General features: G+C 39.4%; 2 protein-coding genes across 20 annotated transcripts in view; one reads left to right on the top strand and one right to left on the bottom strand.

Moving 5' to 3' along the window:
* Nucleotides 1–2,096, top strand: part of scrib (scribble planar cell polarity protein) — a 281,005-nt gene extending 278,909 nt beyond the window's left edge. For 16 of the 18 annotated variants that reach the window (XM_039753714.1, XM_039753729.1, XM_039753727.1 and 13 more), the window contains one exon: nt 49–2,096. In XM_039753714.1, the coding sequence (XP_039609648.1) occupies nt 49–185 (137 nt within the window). In that variant the 3' untranslated portion in view covers nt 186–2,096. The remainder of the gene's footprint in view (nt 1–48) is intronic. The other 2 variants (XM_039753722.1, XM_039753719.1) reach the window with 1 other exon arrangement.
* Nucleotides 2,097–5,619: 3,523 nt separating this feature from the next.
* kif9 (kinesin family member 9) overlaps nt 5,620–21,127 on the bottom strand; it is a 49,588-nt gene continuing 34,080 nt past the window's right edge. Inside the window, exons 19-21 of one of the 2 annotated variants that reach the window (XM_039753708.1) lie at nt 13,245–13,360; nt 9,711–9,815; nt 5,620–6,613 (exon numbers count right to left, since the gene is read on the bottom strand). In XM_039753708.1, coding sequence (XP_039609642.1) covers nt 6,506–6,613; nt 9,711–9,815; nt 13,245–13,360 — 329 coding nt within the window. In that variant the 3' untranslated portion in view covers nt 5,620–6,505. The remainder of the gene's footprint in view (nt 6,614–9,710; nt 9,816–13,244; nt 13,361–21,127) is intronic. The other variant, XM_039753709.1, reaches the window with a different exon arrangement.

Below are 21,127 nucleotides of genomic sequence, written 5' to 3'. Positions count from 1 at the left end.
TAAAAGGTTTATTTAAATTCATATATATTATGTGCCCTTTATTTACAGTGACCCCTAGAGAGAAGGAGATTGACGGTCACATTCCTTTACCTGCCACCTCTGCTTTGGAAGAAATGGCCCTCTACAGCAACAAACGCAAACTACGGCACAGCCGACGAAGCTTGGAGACGGCTGTCCCCACGTAATCCAGCTGTATCATAAGCGCACTCGCACGAGAAAAACGAAACAAAAAAGTAACGTCTTGCCTCCAAATGGTGTCCTTTATCTTTTGGGCTGGACATCTGCCAAAAAAAAAATAGTGCATGGACTTGGGCTGCTAACCTTAACCGAAAGAGGATGTAGATGCTAGGCTCTGTATACCAGACTGTAAATCGAACGTTCAGTTTGTGTTCGAGACGCTGAATTCTTTGACATGGACTAATTCTCTTTTTGACTGTTTCATTTTTCACTTTTTTAAATTTTACTCCAAAAATGCTAGATGTGTTTTAATTTGTACATTTTATTTTTTCGTTTTTAATTTGGTTGTAAAATTGCCTCAGCTGGGAAGGCGTATGAAACTAGCTTGGTCTGGGTAAGCGGAATATGTAAATATAAATTCAACTCGGACCCTTTAATGTTGGGTAAGACAGCCTCTGCTACCTTCACTGCACTACAGCTACTCATTTGGCCTCTTTATTGCCAGTAGCCTTTTTCTGCTGATTTTAACACTTTAATTCTTTTAATGTAATTTATTATTCTAGATACATTGGCAATTGTACATTTTTTAATATAACTGCTTGGTTTGGGGTTTTATTGCTTTTCTTGTATACAGCGCAAAGTTGTTTTAGTAAGGTGTAATAAAGACCTGAAGGCCAAGCGGGAACTTTTTTTACGTTATTTTTATTGTTTAATGGCAGCCCAGCACTTGAACGTTCATGGTAAAATATTCCAAACCCAACCAAACTGGTGCCCAGTTAGCGTTTATAAAGCTGACAGTACGTGAAAGAAACTGCGATTGGGCTACTGGAATATTACTGCCATGCACTCGGATGAACAATCGTGGCCTTTTAACTGCAGCAATAAAAACAGCAAAAGCTTTGTATACTTTGGAGAGTCGGACACAGACTTGCATGGACCATCTGGAAGAAATGTCTAACGTTTTAGAATTTGGACATGTTCATCTGGAAATGGTGACTTCCAAAGTTTTTATTTCTTGCCTTCCAACATTGTTTATAGTGTAACTTCAAGGGTGGCACCATTCTTTGTGAACAGACTACCTTTTGCAGCTCTCGTTTAATATTGGTAATTTAAAAATGTCTTTTACATCCAATTAGTTCAAGCTCCACATGCATTTAAAAAGAAACATTTAGAAACTGCGAATAAAAGAAGCCCCAGCACCACACCTGTGCTTAGAAGTGCTGGCATTTGAAGGTAGCAGACGTTCAGAAGCTGTTGAGTTCCCTTCAGGTAGTGTGAATAATGTACAGTTATTAAAAAAAACAAAAAAAAAATTAAAAAGTCAGAACTGAGCCAACCTGCATCAGAGTGATGCCAGCCTTGTGGCCAGTGTGCACTGCATGTACATTGGCACGGTTATTGAAAGCTTTTTGTAGAGATAAAATTAGACTTGAAAAGTACTTTGTAATTCTCCCCTGATTTGATAGATTTGTTTCTTTAATCTTGGTTGTAGGACTGGCAAAGACATTCAGATTTTTTTAAATCCATTCATTTTATAGTGGACAAATACAGTTTTGGAAAAAGTAAGTACTGCGCTGTTACTTTGAACTGACAGACTTTTATTTTTTGTTCCTTTCTGTGCTGATTTTTTTTTCAGTTTGGGCAAAAATCTGTGAAGAAATTTGACAACACACTAGAATTTTCCTGGTACCTGGGAGTTGCTACGCTGATCACTATGTTCTTTTTTTTTTCCCCCACAGCAAATTATACTTTGCATTTTCCCCCTCATTTTCCTTTGAATTCTGGTGGGGATTTTTACTTGGAGCGGGGTAGTGTTAGCTCAATCAAGACTGTAACTAGTGAAATTTGTACAACCAAAGAAGTCTATTTTGTGGTTCAGGAATAATAAAGTTTACTTTTCATTTTACAAACACCTTTCACTTCTGTCTTTATCTTTGTATTTCTTCCAAACTTCTCTGCTCGTTCTTGACGTTTTGGTGCGGCACACAGGGGGCGCTGTACCTTGTTTGTGTTTGTCTTGTGTGGCGTGTGCTTTGCTGTCACCTCCCTGAGTGTGTCTGCAGATTCTTTAAAGGCTCGTCCGCTACATTCCCTCTTATTTAGTTTTAAATGAATCCTGTGATGAAAATGCACTTTTAATATGTGACGTGTAGTAAATAAATCTTAATTTCATTTTAATTTATTTTTTTTATAAAACATGTAATAAGTCAGATTTTTTTTTCTAGGAATGTCCTTGATATCAGATAATGTGAAACAAGCTTTACAGTTGTCAAAGTTTATGAGAACATTGGTCTCCTTAGCGTTATGTTTACCCCCAGAAAAATGAGCCAAAAGCCTTTAATTTTTTTTTTCATCAACATAAATTTTCATTGTGTGTAACAGAAACCTGAAAGGGATCAGCATCATATACTGTGTTTCTTGGTCTCTTCTCGTCACTGCCTGATCTGTGCTACAATGTGAGGAGCATGACATGCTTGATCCAACAGTGAAGTCATAATATACAATGAATCTTGTGGCCTGTAGGGGGTGTTGCAGTGCCCCAAACCCCCAGACACAACTACACAACACAGTCCTGGGTTCAAATACAAGGGATTTATTTCAAACAATACCTCCACAGGATTTCAGTTTCCTTCTTTTTAGACCGCACAACAAGCAAGAGATTTCTCCTTCTACACTTCCCATTCAGTCTCATGCACCTCCACCCGACTCTGACTGCTCAGTGCACAGGGGTGGCCCCTTTTATGCCAGACCCAGGAATACTGCTGGAGTTGAGGAGGAAGCTCTCCCAGCCTCTGAAAGTAAGCACAGCCCTCCCCAGTAGTTCCTGTTGTTGGTGCCCATGGTACCCAACAGGGCTGCCCCACAGCACTGCAAGGCACACCCGTCTGTCTGTCTGTCCGTCCATCCATTACACTGACCTCCCTGCCAGATAAGAGTACAGGGTTCATCCTGGCTAGGATGTCAGTCCATCTCTGCTGTCCATCACAATCCATGCCCAACAAATGATGCTGCAGATTGCACAAATAAAGTCTGAGTTGGAGTTTGCTCACATTATTCACATGTGAGAGTCCTGTGCTTGAACAACACTGATCAGGTATGGCTGCTACAGCTCGTTGAAGAGACCCAAGTCTCGCAAAACATTATGGGGCACTAGGAAAAAACTGCTTAAGGTGGCCACATGGTAAATGTTCAGGGAAAAATTCCAACCAAGGACACCAGTGAACCCAGCAAATTCATCAGAGTAGCAACCAATTTTGTCAGTCACCACTGCTCATTATATTGTTTGGCTACCGGTTAAGAACATAAAATAATTAAGTATGTCAGTTATAACTCAAAGAAAATTAGCACATGTGGCTGGGATGAAAACCTGCAACAACTGCGGCCTTCGAGGGTCTCAGTGTGACACGCCAGCCCACACCCCGGTAGTACTGCAATCGCCTGATTTATATCTCCGCTGTCTGGTGGGTGTGCATTTTTCGGTTGCATACTCTTCAATCGTAGCACAAAGGGTGCCATATTTAAGTGTCAAAGCAGCACTGGAGACATCTTTTTGTTTTGGGCTGGTATGGCTCTCCCCTGTCCTGCTATGGTTTTTCATATTTTCATTGGGGAGGAATAAGAAATGAGCATGTCATAGCCTCAGTCTTGACTATTTATATTATGTACAAACTCAAGTGTCAGAATTATTAGGCACTAGAAATGCTTTTTTAAATGTTTGTCTGAAGGTCACAGGCAGCCAGTTCACCACCAGAAATAAAATTGGGATAACTTTAGGAATTCACACCCATTAAATGGGAAACAAAATAAAAGAATAAGGAATACACATAAGGAACAGCAAGAATTTTACTTTACCTACATATCGTTAGGAGCTAAAAAGCCAGCAATATGTGGGGTTTGCAGTTCAATGGCAGATATATGAGAATGGGTTCAGCACTTTCATTAAGTGAAGACGATTGTGTGCTTCTTGTATTCATAAGCTGACTGAATGACAGTACAAAAACAGGAAAAATTAGTTCCACATTGAAAAAAAGCAAAGGTAGACAAATCGCCATTCTAACTACTGAGAAGCTGATAAAGATGATGTCTGTTGCCTAACTTTGTTTTTTTAATGTTGAACTAATGTTCTCCTAATGTTACGGATTCACACTGGCAATCTCAATACTCATGATTGCTTTAAACAAAGGGTGTCGCACCATATTTAGAAATGAAATTGATTGTCTTTGATTAAAATATTACAATTCAGTTATCAATTTGTTTTTTTGTCCATTCAAACCACTTATGCCGAGGCAAAATACATGCAAGTGGCCAAAAACAGGAATAGGAAACTACAGCCATTGAGCCGTCTCCTGTCACTCCTCCCTTCTACTCTACACCTCCTAAATGAGTCACAATAGTGTGATGTACCTGTAGAGAAAGCTCGGACATGGGAATGTGGCCCGTTCATCTGCTAATAACATCGCTGCTTCAAGGTATGGTCGGCACAAGGGCTGATGAAGACTCTGGAAGATGGTTAAGGCCTTTAAGCAGAAGATCCTTCAGATCCCTGTACCAGGCTGCAGAGTAGCAAATATGATTCACCTTTTCAAGAGGCCAAGTTAAATCCTGGAGCAGGACTGAAATAAACATTTATAGATTGAACACTGTATATGTCCTTAATGTAGTGGCTATGTGTAACCTTTAAAGATGTACTTCTCTATAAGATAAGGGGTGAAGATGATACGCTGCCTGGTGCAGTCAACCCCAATCATCTTTTGAGGACTTCAGCTTTGGCCACAGGTGGATGTTATTGGGTGATATGCAGCTTTCTTCAGGTGGTTTGAACCTTAGCTGTTAATACCCTCTAACTGGCAGGTCAGCAGTGGTGGCTGAATCAGTGCCCCTCAGCTACTGGTTCCCAGCAGGCCTGCTCCCCTGCTAAACCATAGCGAATAAAAAGCCTTCGCTGCTGCCTCCCTCATGTTCCTTTTTCTGCACCTCTAAGTCCTGAGGGTCCTACACTGACTGGGCAGGGAATCCCCTGCACCCCACTTCCACCATGAATAGCCATGTCTGCCAGCCATTACCTTTGTAGTTGTGCACTAATTCTTGGTACTTGCTGCATTTCCTTCCAAGGTAGTGTCAGCTCTGCTAAGATGATCTTCTTTTCTCCAGCAGCCCATATGACTACATCTGGTTTCAAGCTAACCAACAAGGACTGCTTCAGGGAACTGTCTATGTTCAATTTATTTTGTCTTTTCTCTTTCTTCATCATGTAAAGCACTTTGAGCTACATTGTTTGTATGAAAATGTCCTATAGAAACAACACTCTTGGCTCACATTCTGTGGCTGAACACAGCAGGTTTTGCCTTATTGAGCTGGGAGCAGCAAGATTGGCTCATCCTTTGAAGAAGGTGAATTGAGCTGGGAGCAGCAAGATTGGCTCATCCTTTGAAGAAGGTGACGGTGCTTAATGTTTTGGAATTGGGTTGGTTGTTCTTCCTTCTTTCCCTCTCCAAAATGTCTGTAAGGCCTGGCAAGACTTTGTCTTGGCGTCGCCCCTCTCTCCTCTGCATTAGTACTCTCCAAACAACCGGAGAGAATGAGAGCCATACTTCCACCCCCTCACAAAACACAGTTTGCATAGTGGATCCTCCCTTCAACCCCACCCGTGCAGATTCCCTGGGGTTGGGAGGGTATTGTTCACAACCTACAAGAAGAATGATATACAAGATGGTTCCATCCTCCATAGGTCAGCCCATGAGATCCTCAAGCACCTTCAGTATGGTAAAGGTACTATATAAATGTATTATTATTGTTGTCCAGGCTCATTGCAGCCCTTACTTGGTGGCTTGTTGCTCTTCCTCAATGCTCCTCACCTCATCTTGCATAACTGCCCTCTTTTCTCTTGTGCTGGATGTTCCCCACTGTTGGAAGTGTTTGTCGTAAATAATGGCTTAGAGCAACACCAGCATCCCACAGATCTTAAGCTCCGGCCAATAAATGTGAAGCTTGGAGGGACTGGTGCCTGTTGATCGTCTTCTCCAGTCCTACCACTGTACACTGTCATTGGCCAAGTCATTCTAGGCAGCAGTCCATGTTGATAAAGCCATGCTTTGAGCTTCTTCAGATAGCCAGGTTTGTCAGTCTTCCATAACCAATACTTTGCTTGCTTGTCAGTGTTGGAGATGGTTACATTTTTTAATTATGTATGACAATAAAATAAATCCCCCTTTTCTTAGTAATATAGTATTTAATACGAAATGTTAATTCATGCAATTAAAATGTTCCCCTGTTTAAAACAAAATCTAAACGTGTAGACTGGAGTAAAATACAAAGCAACAACTTTGTTTTAATTGGCTGTTAAAAATGACGGAGGTTTGTTCTTGATATACGGGATGACAGTTCCAGCTTTTTTCCTTTGGGGCTGTGCCTGAGCCGTGGCATTCCTGTAGTACTGCTAAAAATAAACACAAAGTGTTACTCTAAGAATGTGTGCTATATACTCAAATAACTTTGCACCCATTGTAAAAGAAGGCAAAAAAGGCCATTTCCAATCATCTTCAGTTTTGTGTTGGGACATCATTAACAATGGTGTACTCCTCAGCAAGGGAAAAAAAAATCTAACCAGAAAAATTGATTTTGTCACCCAAGGCAATATTTATCTAATTTTAGGAGTTGGCAAGAACTAAATGACTCTTTATATCCTGATATTGGCAACCTCAGAAGCTTGCTTATGTTTTCATCTGAATGTACACACCTCCATTGATCCAGTGCCAGTTTCAGTAGGCACTACCTGAGTTTTATTGCATTGTATTCTCTTTTGATTTACGCACCGTAATCACGTATGTAAATTTGCTGACATAATTTATTCTGTGTCGATTCAACATGGTTGTATGATTTGTTTTGTATACCATCTTAGGAAGGTAAAGTTGTATTTAATTTTGCAGAACTGGTTTTCTTACTTATGGCAGCATTTAGCTTGTATTTATGCACGCATATAAAACTATTCAGCTTCTGCTAAGCTATATGAGCAACAGAACAACAATATTGGTCTGATATGAAGTCTGGTATTTGAACAGTGGCACAATTTTCATAATTTTGGCTCTATACCCCACCACCACTGTGGATTTGAATAAAGCCATCATTATGTGATTGAAGTGTAGACTTTCTACTTTAAGGGGGTTTACCAAAAATATCGCATGAACTGTTTAGGAATGAAAGCCAGGGCCTCAAAAGTATTTGGACATTTGATTGACAAGACGTTCCACAGCTAGGTGGGAGCAGGCCCCTCATTATTTCATTAACTATTAAGCAGGTAAAAGGTCTGGAATTGACTCCAAGTTTGGAATTTGCATTTGGAAGCTGTCAATGTGAGCTCTCATTATGAGGTCCATGCAAGTGAAAACAGGCCATCAGTAGGCTGAGAAAACAAAACAAACCCGAAAGAGCAGAAACGCAGGAGTGGTCAAATCAACCATTTGGTACATTCTTAAAAAGAAGGAACACACTGGTGAGCTCAGCAACACTACAACGTCTGGAAAAACACAGACTTCTTGGTGAAGAAGAACCCCTTCACAACTTTTAGCCAAACCAAGAACATTCTCAGGGAGGTAGATTCATCATTGCCAAAGTCCTCAATCAAGAGAAGACTTCATGAAAGTAAAGACAGAGAATTCCCCACAAGGTACAAACCACTGGTAAACCCCAAGTATAGGAAAGACAGATTAGACTTTGTAAGAAAACATTGTTAAAAGCCTGTCCAGTTTTGGAACAACTTTCTTTAGATAAAAGAAACGAAGATCAGTATATAATGTTGGAAAGAGAAGAGCATGGAGATGACAAGAAACGGCTCATGACCCAATGAATACCACATCATCTGTGAGAGATGGTGGAAGCAGTGTAATGACATGAGCATATGTGACTGCCAATGGAAGTTGGTCACTGGTGTTGATTGATGATGTGACTGCTGGCAGACGTAGCAGGATGATTTCTGAAGTGTCCAGCGTGTCTCTCCTGTCTGCTGAGATTCAGACAAATGCTGTAAAACTGATAGGCTGACACTTTACAGTACAGATGGTCAATGAGCCAAAACATACCACTAAAGTAAAGAAAATGCTTTTCAAAGCAAAGTAGTGGACTATTCTTCAATGGCCAAGTCTACCAACTGACCTCAACCCAACTGGACATGCATTTCACTTACGGAAGACAAAATTGATGGCAGAAAGTCCAACAAACAAGCAGCACCTGAAGACGGCTGCAGTAAAGGCCTGGGAAAGCATCAGTAGGGTGGATCCCTGGCACTTGAAGATGACCATCGCTTCAGACTTCCAGAAGTCATTGACTGTAAAGGATTTTCAACCAAAATTAAAAGTGACCATCATATTTATAATTGTTAGTTTGTCCAAATACTATTGAGCGAGCCCCTGAAAGTAGAGGCACCATGTTTAAATATGTCTTGTCATTCCTAAATGGCTCATACAATATATTGTGGTTAAACAGAGAAAAAGAAAGAGGGAATTTTATTCTTAATAGGATAAACGTGATTAAGCATCCAACTTAATAAAAAGACCACTGTGTGAATCGATGTATCATTGTGTTCGCCCAGTTGTTAGGATTAGGAAGAAAAATTAAAAAATAGCAAAACATGCATATGGGCCAAAATATTAAAGAATATAATAAAACTACCGTATAATAGTCCAGAAATAAGAAAATTAGTGTTCTAGGTTTATTCTGTCTTCCAATATGAATACACTGGAAACATCAGCCTGTCTGGGGCTTTCTAGCACCAGCTTGGACCATATCAGTGAGGCTTCTAGTTGTAATGCTAATGACTAATAACTTCAGGGGGGGCAATGAATGAGGAAAATTATAATAGATCTGCATGCACGTCAGGAAACCAGAGCCCCGACAAGACTAGGCTGGAGCCAGTGCGGTGACCACAAGCGCATTTTCCCAACAAAACACAAACTATAAGCGAGCAACAGCAAGAAGAAGCGATAAAAATGGGAGGCTCCATCCAAAGGGAAAAAGGCTGCTGAGGAAGGAAGGGACAGGGTATGTATTATCACACCAGACCAAATGGATAACTCATGAATTAAAATAAAATAAACATGAGATCTACATTGATAGCTTACATTTCACACAAACAGTATTTAAATAAGATGATAAGGACAGAGACTCCATCTTGTTCCTACTATTTGTCTCAGTGTTTAAATATTGGAATGTTATTGAGAAAATTCCACTTAGCCTTTGGATGTTTCTCTCCACCTCAGCTGAAGAAGCTGGCAATGGACAAGAAAGTCCCCCTGTTTCTGTTTTACTTGTTCTGACGATGAGGACAGTGATGGACTCCTGGTCTCTACAACTGCTTGTATGTTCCAAGGTAAATAACCATTAAAAGTCAAGCTAAGTTCTACTTTTTCCTGTAATATTCACCTGTTTTGTCATTTGTTGCTTGTCTTAAGGTGTTTGTGGGAGTATTTAAGTCTAGAATTAGTCTGCAAGATAACCTGTCTTTCAGGGAGTGTATCATTTGTCCCCTATAAAATACATACCTTCTGCTGATTTCTCATACGAGCAGAATGAAACGCTAGAGATCCAGGACTGTCACTGAACAACTCTTGATGGTATCGCTCTGATCTCTCCTGGTCATCCTCATCCTATAAAGAGATCAGGTGTAACTTGGATGACCCATTTATATTACCTTTATTTCTTTCACCTTATAGTTGTATTCAGAGCAGTCCAAAAGTCACACGGTACAGTTGCCTTTGTGTTTCTGCACCTTCAGCACTGGCAGGTGAAGTGATTTAACCAGGGTCATGGGGAGCTGGGTGCCATAAAGGAATGTGGCCTTTATATACTTATATGGATTAGGAGGAGGAATCCCCCCACATTAGGACCCTTCTAAGGAAGGTGCCATTTTTTTCCTTTTTATAGCGTCCCTCATGTAGCATACTAAATTCGTATTTTTTAAATTTAAACTCTTTACTGTAATCATTAATAGGGTTTCAGGGGTTGATGGGATACCCTTGGAAACTGTCATCACATTGGGTCCCCCTTGGAAAACTGTCACCGACCTCCATCTACTTATCCACCGGCACAGCACACAGTGGGCGATCCATCGCAAGACACTCCTCGAAACTTGTGCAACCATTATCCACTTTTTGTATTATTGTGCAGCCCACATTCAGACAACACACGACCCATAGATTATAAACTACTGAATTATAGTCATATGCTGTTGTACTGATTGTCATTTATACCACAATTCAGTTTTTGTTATTAATTTAGAATATTAATAAAACACAAACTAGCATTTTCAGAGAAAGCCTATCCATAAAGGGAGACAGCAAGGTAGTGTAAAGCAGCTTCATGGTGAATGAGGGAACGTCTCTGAGCATCAAAATTAGAAGGCAGCAATCACTATGGGACAACAATCCCCGATGCTGATTCTGTGTCCAGAAAGAGACATTGGTAGTGTTTCTCCAGCATATTTACTTGTCACCCAGAGGGCCATAACACCAATAGATCCATTATGTACAGTGAGGTATTTGGAACCAAGATGACTCCTTATTAGAGCAAGAAAAGGCCATGGGTGTGGCACAGAGCAGTGGCACCTACAGAGCGTGCTCTACACTGGTGTGCCCATTCGAAAATCAAAGCCATGTTTATGAAAATACGTTGTTTTTTAAAAAAAAACCCAAACTACATCCTTTATTAGGAACAGCATGGTAACATGGCATACTATTCCTTCTCCTATGTCTACTTGGCCACATTTCGTCACTTAGCCTGAACCAGACATGTAAACTTTAGAAATGTACGATTTGCTCATATTGCAGGAGGAGCTTCTTGGGTTTCTGTGTTAATGCCGTTGTTTCACATAAGTCTGATACTCCAACATGAGGCCTTCTTCCATTTTCACCATAATGTCTTGATACAACTCAAAAAGGCTGCAGGTCTTACAAAATTGAGTCTTAAAGAATTAACAGGAATGAAGGAGCAGTAGGGAAACACATTATTCTTTAATTTTAATGCTCCCATGATTTAATCCACTCTTTACTTATCTAGGTTTTTGGATGCCTGGTAGTCTTAACACTGCATTTACTGCCAAAAACTAACACGTCAATTAGAAACTATCATCAACATGCTGTGCTGGATCTTCACCGTCTTCAACTTCTGGCATCTACGGTACACAACTCACTGAACAGTAGCCATTAAAGACAATATTGTAGTACAGACAAGATGCATACTCAATAAAGTCAAACACAACAACAACATTCAATAAGCAAGTGGTTCAAAAATGGAACACAGGGAGGAGGAGAAGACCCATTGAAAAAACAGGTCGATACCAACGACGCACAGAGAGCAAACCTGGAATCGCTTTGAAAAAACTAAAACAGGGCATTAAGCTCTAGAAAAATAGGAATTGTCATCCGCAAGCAACAGCACACAAGCAGCACGATACAGAAAGTGCTGACACACAGCGGCCTTCTGCACATCATCGTTTAATCCAACTGCGTTGTCTCACAAGAACAGTTTGTTTACATGTCAAAACACAAAAGTAAATCATCTGGCATTTCAACTGTGTTTTAACATGGCCACATCTGTGTAATGTTTGTTATCAAATCACACACTGATTTCTGCCATGTGAACTATCAGAGACCCACTAATTCTGAACATTCAACAGTAGTTTATATTCACCTTTGTTAGGGATTTTTCCATTCTAACTTTTTGTTTGTTGTAATTATATTGTAATTTTCACTTACTGCATGGCTGTAGTTTTATATAAAAATGTGCAATAAAAATAAATGGTATGGATGAAAATTTAACTGTGATATTCCAGTTAATGAGAGAAAGGAATACAATGACAGAAACGGCAGTCCAGGAAGTGAGGACCCCCATTAGCTAACATGAATATGGCAATGGCAGTATTTAGTCTTTGGACTTTTTTGAGTTACTCTTGTGTTTGCCAACCCAACTTTTTGGGTTTTGGGCACTAAGTGAAAGCGACCCAGATGTGCTTGATAAAACATAAATAAATAATAATAAATGAAACAAACTTGACTGTCTCTCTGACATGTTGAGAGTAGCAGGGTTATCCATCATGGATGTGCTGGGTGCTGCTTTATTTTTGCAGGTAGCATTTTCTAAATAAACTTCACTGAACTAAAGTTCTTTGTTCCAGCACCCCATCCACGCTTATTGCCATTTCTCCTGGAGTTGCAGCACCCTGTGATCCTGATTTAGTCCCCTTGAGTGTCACGCTTCCAAATCCCTAAATTTGTGAGGACAGGGAGTTTGGCGTAGTGGTTAAGGCACTGGACCTTGGGACTTCAAACACTGAGACTCTTGGTTCAAATCCCACTTCACCTGCCTGTGCTCCAATTGGCAAAAACAAAAGAAACATAACCCAATTGTATCTCATAGGTTGCCTTGGATAAAGGTGTCCACAAAATAATAAAACTAATTTGGCATACCCAGTCTAGTGGGCTTGTAAAGACTGCAGCAAGATGCATGGGGTAAGCAGTCAAAACTCACGCACTTGCTAATATAGGGTGGTCCAGATCTAATTATGCAACTTTTAATGCAATGCAGGAAAACAATACAAGACAAAACAATTGTTCGAAATATCTTGTAATAAACGAAAATGGACTTACATTGAATTAATTCACTGATTTTCCATGTAATGTCCCACTTGTCCTCCATTCAATTGGATACAGGCTCGGAGTAATAAACTTAATAAGTTGTAGCGTAATGAAAATTGCATAATTAGATCTGGACAACCCTGTATAGCCTCGGCTAAGCTGATAATTACTGGATTTGGTTTAGTTCAGTTTGCTGGTTTTACAAATTAAGATTTATTATATATATATATATAATATATATATAAAAAGCTTCACATGTTTTGATGATGCAGCATTGTTTACTGCATGCTCTGAACGACACTGTTTTGGTGTCCTGTTATCACTGTTTATAAAACCAGCTCGACTGTTTATTATTAAAATTGCCTGATGTGTACTAACAAAGACCTTTTTGTCTTCATGCCTCTTTTCTAATGTAAAAATCAAATAACTTGGACCAGTACTTGCCAAAGCCAGTATTCTGTTGATGGGCAGCATTCCTGGCCTGAGGGGGCCACACGTTTTCACAGCTCTCTGGATGTCCTCTGGGATTAGGAATGTTTCATTATACCAGCTGTCAAATTCTGTGAAGGTAAGTAAGATGCAAGAATAACTTTTAGGTTTCTTGGAGTTTTCAAATACTTTATGAAATAGAACTCATTGCAAGAAACTCAGACAAAACAGTAATGTGAGATTTCTGTATAGTCAAATAAGGCTTTAAAGCTGATGGAAATAATAAAAGCTTATACAACCGAAGTCTAGTTAAAGCAACAGAGAAGTACTGTAAAAGAGGCAATGCGAGCAAATCTGAGGATGGTAGCAGTAATGCGTGGTCATGAAAAAATATGAGTGGTCGCAGCAAAGTGGCATGTATTAAATTGTAAAGTACTGCAAAGCAGAAGCGTGATGGGCCTTGTCACAATATTTAGTTTACCATTGGTTATTTAACTGTTTATAGCCTTATTTCCCAATTATAAGGCGCCACCCTTGGTGATATGAGGTAGTGCTGAGAAGTGTTCCAAGAAGAAATGGCTGGGCACCAGCACAGAGACGTGTTTCGGGTGGATGTGCCCTTGGAGGGTTGTGCAGGTCGAGGAGGCCTACAAGGTTGTGTGCATCTCTTTATAAAAGTGCCCTGCGTTACTCCATTGTCCCTGAACAGAAGGACATCTGCTTATCTGCCAGAAAGGAAAGAGCAAGTATGCCAGTTGTAAGTAGGCTAAGGCAGTGGCCTAGCTGAGGGGGGCATTATTGGCCATAAGGCTCAGTACAATTCGTGTGTAAGCAGCAGGGTTCGGAAAAATATCACTCATGAATGAAAAAAGTCAAATTCTCTGATTTTTATCCACAAATGCTTCAAACATAATTTTCAGACTGTCCTTCTGTGACGGCATCAGACACAGCAGTTGAAATTTATGAAGCAATAACATGAATAAACATAAATATCACACCGATAATAATTTCTAGGTAGACAAACAACTAATTTACAATTTAATTTCATCATCAATCCGAATGCATTCTTTCTCTGCGCAGAAAACTTCCCCGCCTATCACTTGTACACTACACTGGTTCTGGTTTTTGCAGCATAATTATATTAAACTAATAATCAGAACACAGCTTATCAGTGTGTCTATACTATATTCTTTCTAGTTGATGCTTATAAATAATTACATGTGAAAAATTATTGTTGTTTCTCTATATATGAATGAATCTATGCAAAATGTATCTTAATTTTTCTCTATACATCATTTTACTTTTCTATTTAAATAGGTTAACATATTCAGATATGTTGGAGGGCGACATATTGAAGCACCGCACCGCCCAGAGCGACATGAACTCTAGCCAGGGAGAAGCTCAGGAAACATTTGCCCGAGACTAGGGGGTCGTCTGCACGTATGCACACCTGATAGGATGATATTTAGGGCATTCACCTTCTTAGAGTGCAGCCTGAGGTGGGCTTTTGGCAGCTGGCAGAGACTAGTAGATCAGTCCTAGGACTGACCAGGTAAACCTCACTCTGCATGTAAAATAGAAGAGCAACCACCAGATGTCGTCTTTTGGCCGTCCTGTCTTACGGCAAGGAGCTGCAGGGTGATTTGGGTGCAGTGATGAGTTGTGTGCTTTCTTTGTGAATATAATCTCAAATTAATTGTGAGCTCATTGAGTTTTCTGGATTTTTAGTGGTGTATATTTTATTGTGTCTGGTTTGTCACTTTTTCATTTTTTTTTTTCTTTTTTGATTCTGGGATCGAAGATCCTTCTTGATTTCATCCCACTGAATGAGGAAGAAGATCATTTGTTTTTCTTTTTCAGCACTACTCAGATTTATTCTTGGATCCAATGTAAATATTGTGCATATTCACTTGTTTTTGATTTTTGCTTTCTTTAATTGAACTGTGTAATTGCTTAACACTTTTGTAAATAACTGGCACTTGCTGAAATAAAATACAAATACACTATTGGTCAAAAGTTTTAGAATTCCCACATTTGAAAAAAGAATGGAGGCGTTGTAAAACTTTTGACCAGTAGTGTATAAGTTTTGTTTTAGGATATGCTTTTTGTCTTTTTCTAAGTCTCTCAGCTGCTGATCTCGTCAGTTTTAATTACAGATGCCCAGGTTTGTGCAAGCGAATGCATGGGGGCTTCACAGGAAGAATCCTGATTGATGGAAAGAACTCATCACGGTATGTCGGTTTTCTGCATGTAGTGAAAAATTTCCAAATGGATTTTTTTTTTTAATTAAAAGAAGTCATACTGAAGATATTCATAAAGATTTGAAGCTATCAGATTTTATTTCATCATAATAAAAGTTATTGGGTTGACTCTTATATTAAATAGACCAGTTATCTTAAAATGTTCTGCAAGGAATTTGCTGGTAGCAAGCTTGATCAATACGTACCACGTACAGGTGTATTAATGAACACTCCAGACTGGTTTAAGCAGAGATAATTATGTTTTACCAAACTGTTATAAGAGGAAGTAAAGCAAGCATATAATCAGAGGGGTGAATACCACTTTTATGAAAAAGCTTCTGATGAATTACTTGAAGAAAGACTAGTAAGGAAGGAACAAAAAACAAAGTCGGAATTGAAGGTACATTGCGTAGTTGGGTGCAAAATTGTCCTAATAGGATGTAGCACAGTGCAAGGAATATTCATAAAAATTAGGTGATTTTAAAACCAGGACCCCTCCAGAATCAGTTTTGGGACTGCTGCTGTTTTTAAGCACATGTAAAGCATGTGGATCAGCAAGGTCTATAGTTTCTGACCTAATCGGGGTGTAAATAATTGATATGGCCGACACTGCCTGTTAAAATGATTCTCTGTGCTAATAATTTTTAGACTGTGTCAAAATGGATTATTATACTGTAGTTTTCTTAAGCTATAATGCAGTAAACTGACAAATACCTTTGTGTGTTTTATTCATTAGAATGTTCAAGCAGGCTGAATTAACCACCGATCAATTCAACTGGAAAGTATGACAAAATACAGTTCTCATTTTCTTCAATGTTGTACAGCCATTAAAGTGCTCAGTTTTTGCTGCTGTCCTGTGTCATGTGTCATATCTTCAATATGGCGAGTTTTTTGTTTAAACATGTTGTGGTTATCAGGATCCATGCACCCGGCAGCCAAAGAAAGATATTTTGATATTAACTCTCCTAAGTCCAATGCTCTTTGACTTTTTATGATCATAACTTCTATAAACTTGAACCTTTATTCATTTGTTTTAAAGATCCACATCACTGTGGTGGTCTCACAAGTCCCTAATTCATTCTCATGCAAGATGTACTTTCACTGCTGCAGGCAAGAACAATTGATTGATGTGAGAAACTTTAAAAAGTTTCTTTTTCAGTTGCTGCAAATATTTCAACATCTGTCTTTAAGGGACACTTTTAGTTTTAAGCAATTTCAACCAACATAGGAGTCAATGAAGCTGCAAACAGACAGACATGCTCTTATCACAATGGAAGCTGGACCTACATTGGTGTCAAACCATGTTGGTCAAGGCAGCTAAAAATGCCATCACCAGTGTTCACAGAGCACTTAAAAATGTACAGCCTATTGAAAAGACAAAAGGATATCACACTTTTGGCAATTATTTTCATGTGCTGATTTTAAGAAAAAAGCAGGCTGCAATTTGCTTAATGTGAGAGATGTTTAACTGCTTGACTGTCATAAGTCCAGCATCTCACATTTGACTTTTTGCTCAGTGGACAAACTAAGTTGACATTCACAGGGAGCATAAAGACTAACAATTGACAAAAAAATCCAACAACCAAACACAAAGTTTAAATTTCATTTCTCAAGACATTCAGTCATGAACTCTGGCATATGGCACTCGATTGCTGCTTAGAGGTACGTATTGCTAAACAATCTGCAGAGTATAATTGCTCAGGACTGAAGTTAGCTTGGTGCAGATGTGGGATGAAACCTTTTGAAAGCATGATCAGCCATTTACTTTACTGGTTTCATAGTTTAGTTTTATTTTAAGGCTAGCAAAATACCCGTGCTTCGCAGCGGCGAAGTACTGCCTTAAAATTTTTATTAAGAAGAAAATGAAACCTTTTTAAACTGAGGGAAAATATACCAATAATTTATTTGTTAAGGATCTCTTTGTATACCACGTTGTCAGTTCGGCCCTCCAGTTATAATATGACCAAGCTGTAGCTGTGAGCTGAGCTTACTCTTGAGCATGCAATGTACAGTTGGCCATGTGAACAGTAATCTTGTTTCAAATCTCACAGCTTGGATTGATGCTGTCATAATCAGTTTGAGTTTCATGGTTTGTTTCAATTACGACAGTATTTGTAGGACTTGTGTTGAAGAGACATTCGGCATCTGTCAAGCGCTGTAAGTATACAACCGGTTTCATTGATAACTTCACATCCAGCTTTTGAGAGTTGAAACATTCATAAACATCAAAGTGTCCACTACTGAAATTGTCACCTGTCAATCTAAGATGTTTAAGAGGTTGTCGAAAGGTGTAAAATATTTGGCCATTTCGGTACACTTGAAAGCGACAACCGAACAATTCAGCGGCAACCATCAACTCACATGCAGAACCATAGGTGAAGGGTTTAAGCATTTAACTCTTCTAGTGCTCCAGTGTAGTATAATTATCTCCTGTACTGTCATCAGTCCACACCTTGAACCTGTCCCAGTCATTCAATACATAAGACACAAAGTTCCTCCGGATATCAAGAGTAAGCCTGATATGGCCGTGCAATATGTAACACAGAGAATGGAAAAGGCAGGTGCCATTTCCGGGCATGGAAACCATTCGGTAATGGACAGTTCTTTGATTGATGGTGCTCACCTCGATAGACATGGTAATGGGGGTACGGTTGGAAGGATAAAGGAAATCCTGAACCTGAGTACCTAAACAATGTAAAATAAGTCTAAAATACCTACACAATAACTATAATCGTAATAAACAAACAATAAAACAGCGGAGAAGCTGTGGATTAAATAAAAAGGCTGTAATCAGCAGGGAGACGTGAATCCCGTGGCGAAGCAAGGAAGGGAATGTAGAGACCGGAGTGACAGAGAGCCTTATATAGGCAGGGAGCCAACAACGTGTGTGGCGTGGGGATGGGGGGCCCAACGCTGCCTCACACGGCGACCGAGCTGCAGGCTATGGACGTATATATATATATATACGTAAGTAGGATTAAGTTAGCGTTGGGGACCCGCGTACCAAATTTCTTGAAGATGGGCCCATAAGTAACAAAGACCGTTGGAAAGTTCAATATGGTGGCCGACATGGTGTCATACCACCAAAATAAGTATGTACATCGGTTTCGGTTAGCGCAGGGAAGCCGCCTACTGAATTTCGTGAAGATGGGGCCATAAATAAGATAGTTCAACATGGCGGACGTTGTCGACCGTTACACTTAGAATTTCGAAATGAAACCTGCTTAACTTTTGTGAATAAGCTGTAAGGAATGGGCCTGCCAAATTCCAGCCTTCTACCTCCACGGGAAGTTGGAGAATTAGTGACGTTGGAAAGTTCAATATGGCGGCCGACAGTGGCGTCATACCACCGAAATAAGTATCCTACACGGGAAGTTGGAGAATTAGTGATGAGTCAGTCAGTCAGTCAGTCAGTGAGGGCTTTGCCTTTTATTAGTATAGATGATAAGGTTCAACTGTCCTCTGGGTGCTCCGGTTTCCTCTCACAGTCCAAAGACATGCAGGTTAGGTGCATTAGCGATTCTAAATTGTCCCTCATGTGGGTGTGTGTGTATGTGCGTGCCCTGCAGTGGGCTGGCACCCTGTCCGGGGTTTGTTTCCTGCCTTGCGCCCTGTGTTGGCTGAGATTGGCTCCAGCAGACCCCCATGACCCTGTAGTTAGGTTATAGTGGGTTGGATAATTGATGGATGGAGGTTCAACTGGATAAACTATCAGGCACGGAGGGGGTTTCTGCAGAAATTGGGTTGCTTATAGTGCTATATCCTGCTCCTTCATCTGATTTGATGATACTTGACAGGAGAACTACGTTATAAATATTTGAAGAAGCAGATCTTGCCCTGTATTTTCACCCCCGGTGGACTTTAGGAGTTATGCAGAGAAAACAGCTTGTACTCATTGCATGAAAAAAAAATAACACACAAAATGCATCATTTCCAGAACATCCCTCGTCTTCATATGAACAGACCTAATTAAATAAAATTTATAAATCTGGTTACGTTTGCACATGACACAAGATGGAGAATTATACAGATTAACCTGGACAGAATACAGGGAAAGACTTATTTTTGGAAGATGAAATTTAATGTAAGAGTTTTAAAAATAGCAAGTAAAAATATTAGTTATGATTATGCAATTTTTAGCCCATAGCTTAAACAGAACTATATGACAATAGCTTGGGTACAACAGTGAACTCATCCCTCTTCAGATAGCATACAGTAGCAATTATGAAGGCCAATAGGATGCTGGGTCATATTGGTGACATAAACTTCACTGTGCTTAGGCTGTACAACACAGCTGTGAGGCCTCACCTGGAAAACTGTGTGCAGCTCTAGTGTCCATCGTGTAAAAAAATGTAATACGCTAGAGAAAGTCCAGAAATGTGCAAAAAAAAAAAAAACTATGAGGTATCGAGTTTCAGTTAAACCAAACAGAAATTAGGAGTAGATAAGATAGAACTGTTTAAAAATATGAACAAAATTAGCATTAAAATATGGGCACAAGTGGAAAATTATGAAGGATAGATTACACACTAATGTCTGCAATCATTTCTTCAGACAGAGAACTTTAAGTACAGTATATGTGGAGAACTAGCAAGCAGTGTAGCAGACAACAGTACTCTGAGAACGTTGCCAGTTCTTATCACAGTTTTTCTTATGTTGTTCTAACATAGATGCTAATAAATGTGTATACTATTTAAAAAAAAATAAGAAATATGTTCAAAATAAAATAATTAAAACATAAGGTTAACTTTGTCTAGTTATGTACCCCATTATTATTAGAAAAAAGCCCATTATAGTGACTCAAGAGTCTTTCCAACAGTCAGGGTTATTTGGTTTGGCATATGAACTTAATATTTTCATTTTACACAGATTAGCTTGCTAACTGGAAGTACCTAAATGTGTTTTTCAAGTGTCGTCTCATGATGCTGCCAGCCCTTTCATTTTGGCCTTTTTGTACATTAACACTGTTGTCTTTGTATTTTACACGTGCTCTCAATTAATTTTCTGTGGCTTGCACTTTTAATACACCACCCTCTGCATTAATGGGACACCATCTCTTAAACTTCTACCTCTTGTGTCTCTAGTCCATCCTCTTTGCTTCACATAATCACATAGTAAAATGCAATACAAAAGAGAACCAACTACAGTAAAAACCTGGCATGCTAATATGAAAAGGACTTTGTGGTTTTGCCTTCGTTTTATTTTTTAGAGTGGAATAAGCTTTAAGATAACTTTTTTTTTTATTATGGCCTAGTACCTGCATAAGTTAGTGCAGGTATATTTATGTGTGCTATGATTTAGACGGTTGCCCTGGGTAGTGCTTGCTTCTGTCTTGTGCCCAGTTGATGCATAAGAGAGGCACTGGCTGCCTACTTATCCTTTTAATTAGATAAATGTATTAGAAAATGGATGGATGGAGTTAAAACCAACAATGCATCAGTATAAGAGAATGAGAGGTCAGATACCTACAGTACCATTGACACTATTTTATTTTGTTATGCATTTTATCATGAAGAAAATGCAGTAGCCTGTGTTGGCATCTATCTACTGCATTTAATGATGTGCATTCTTAAGATGCTAATTTGATTAACCCCTCACCATAAAATAATGTGTGGTCTGCGCATCTATGAATTACTGGCTGACAGGGCCGGGCATCAA

The sequence above is a fragment of the Polypterus senegalus genome, chromosome 5, assembly GCF_016835505.1.
Source record: "Polypterus senegalus isolate Bchr_013 chromosome 5, ASM1683550v1, whole genome shotgun sequence".
Lineage (NCBI taxonomy): Eukaryota > Metazoa > Chordata > Cladistia > Polypteriformes > Polypteridae > Polypterus > Polypterus senegalus.
This window is presented reverse-complemented; position numbering and strand designations above follow the sequence as displayed.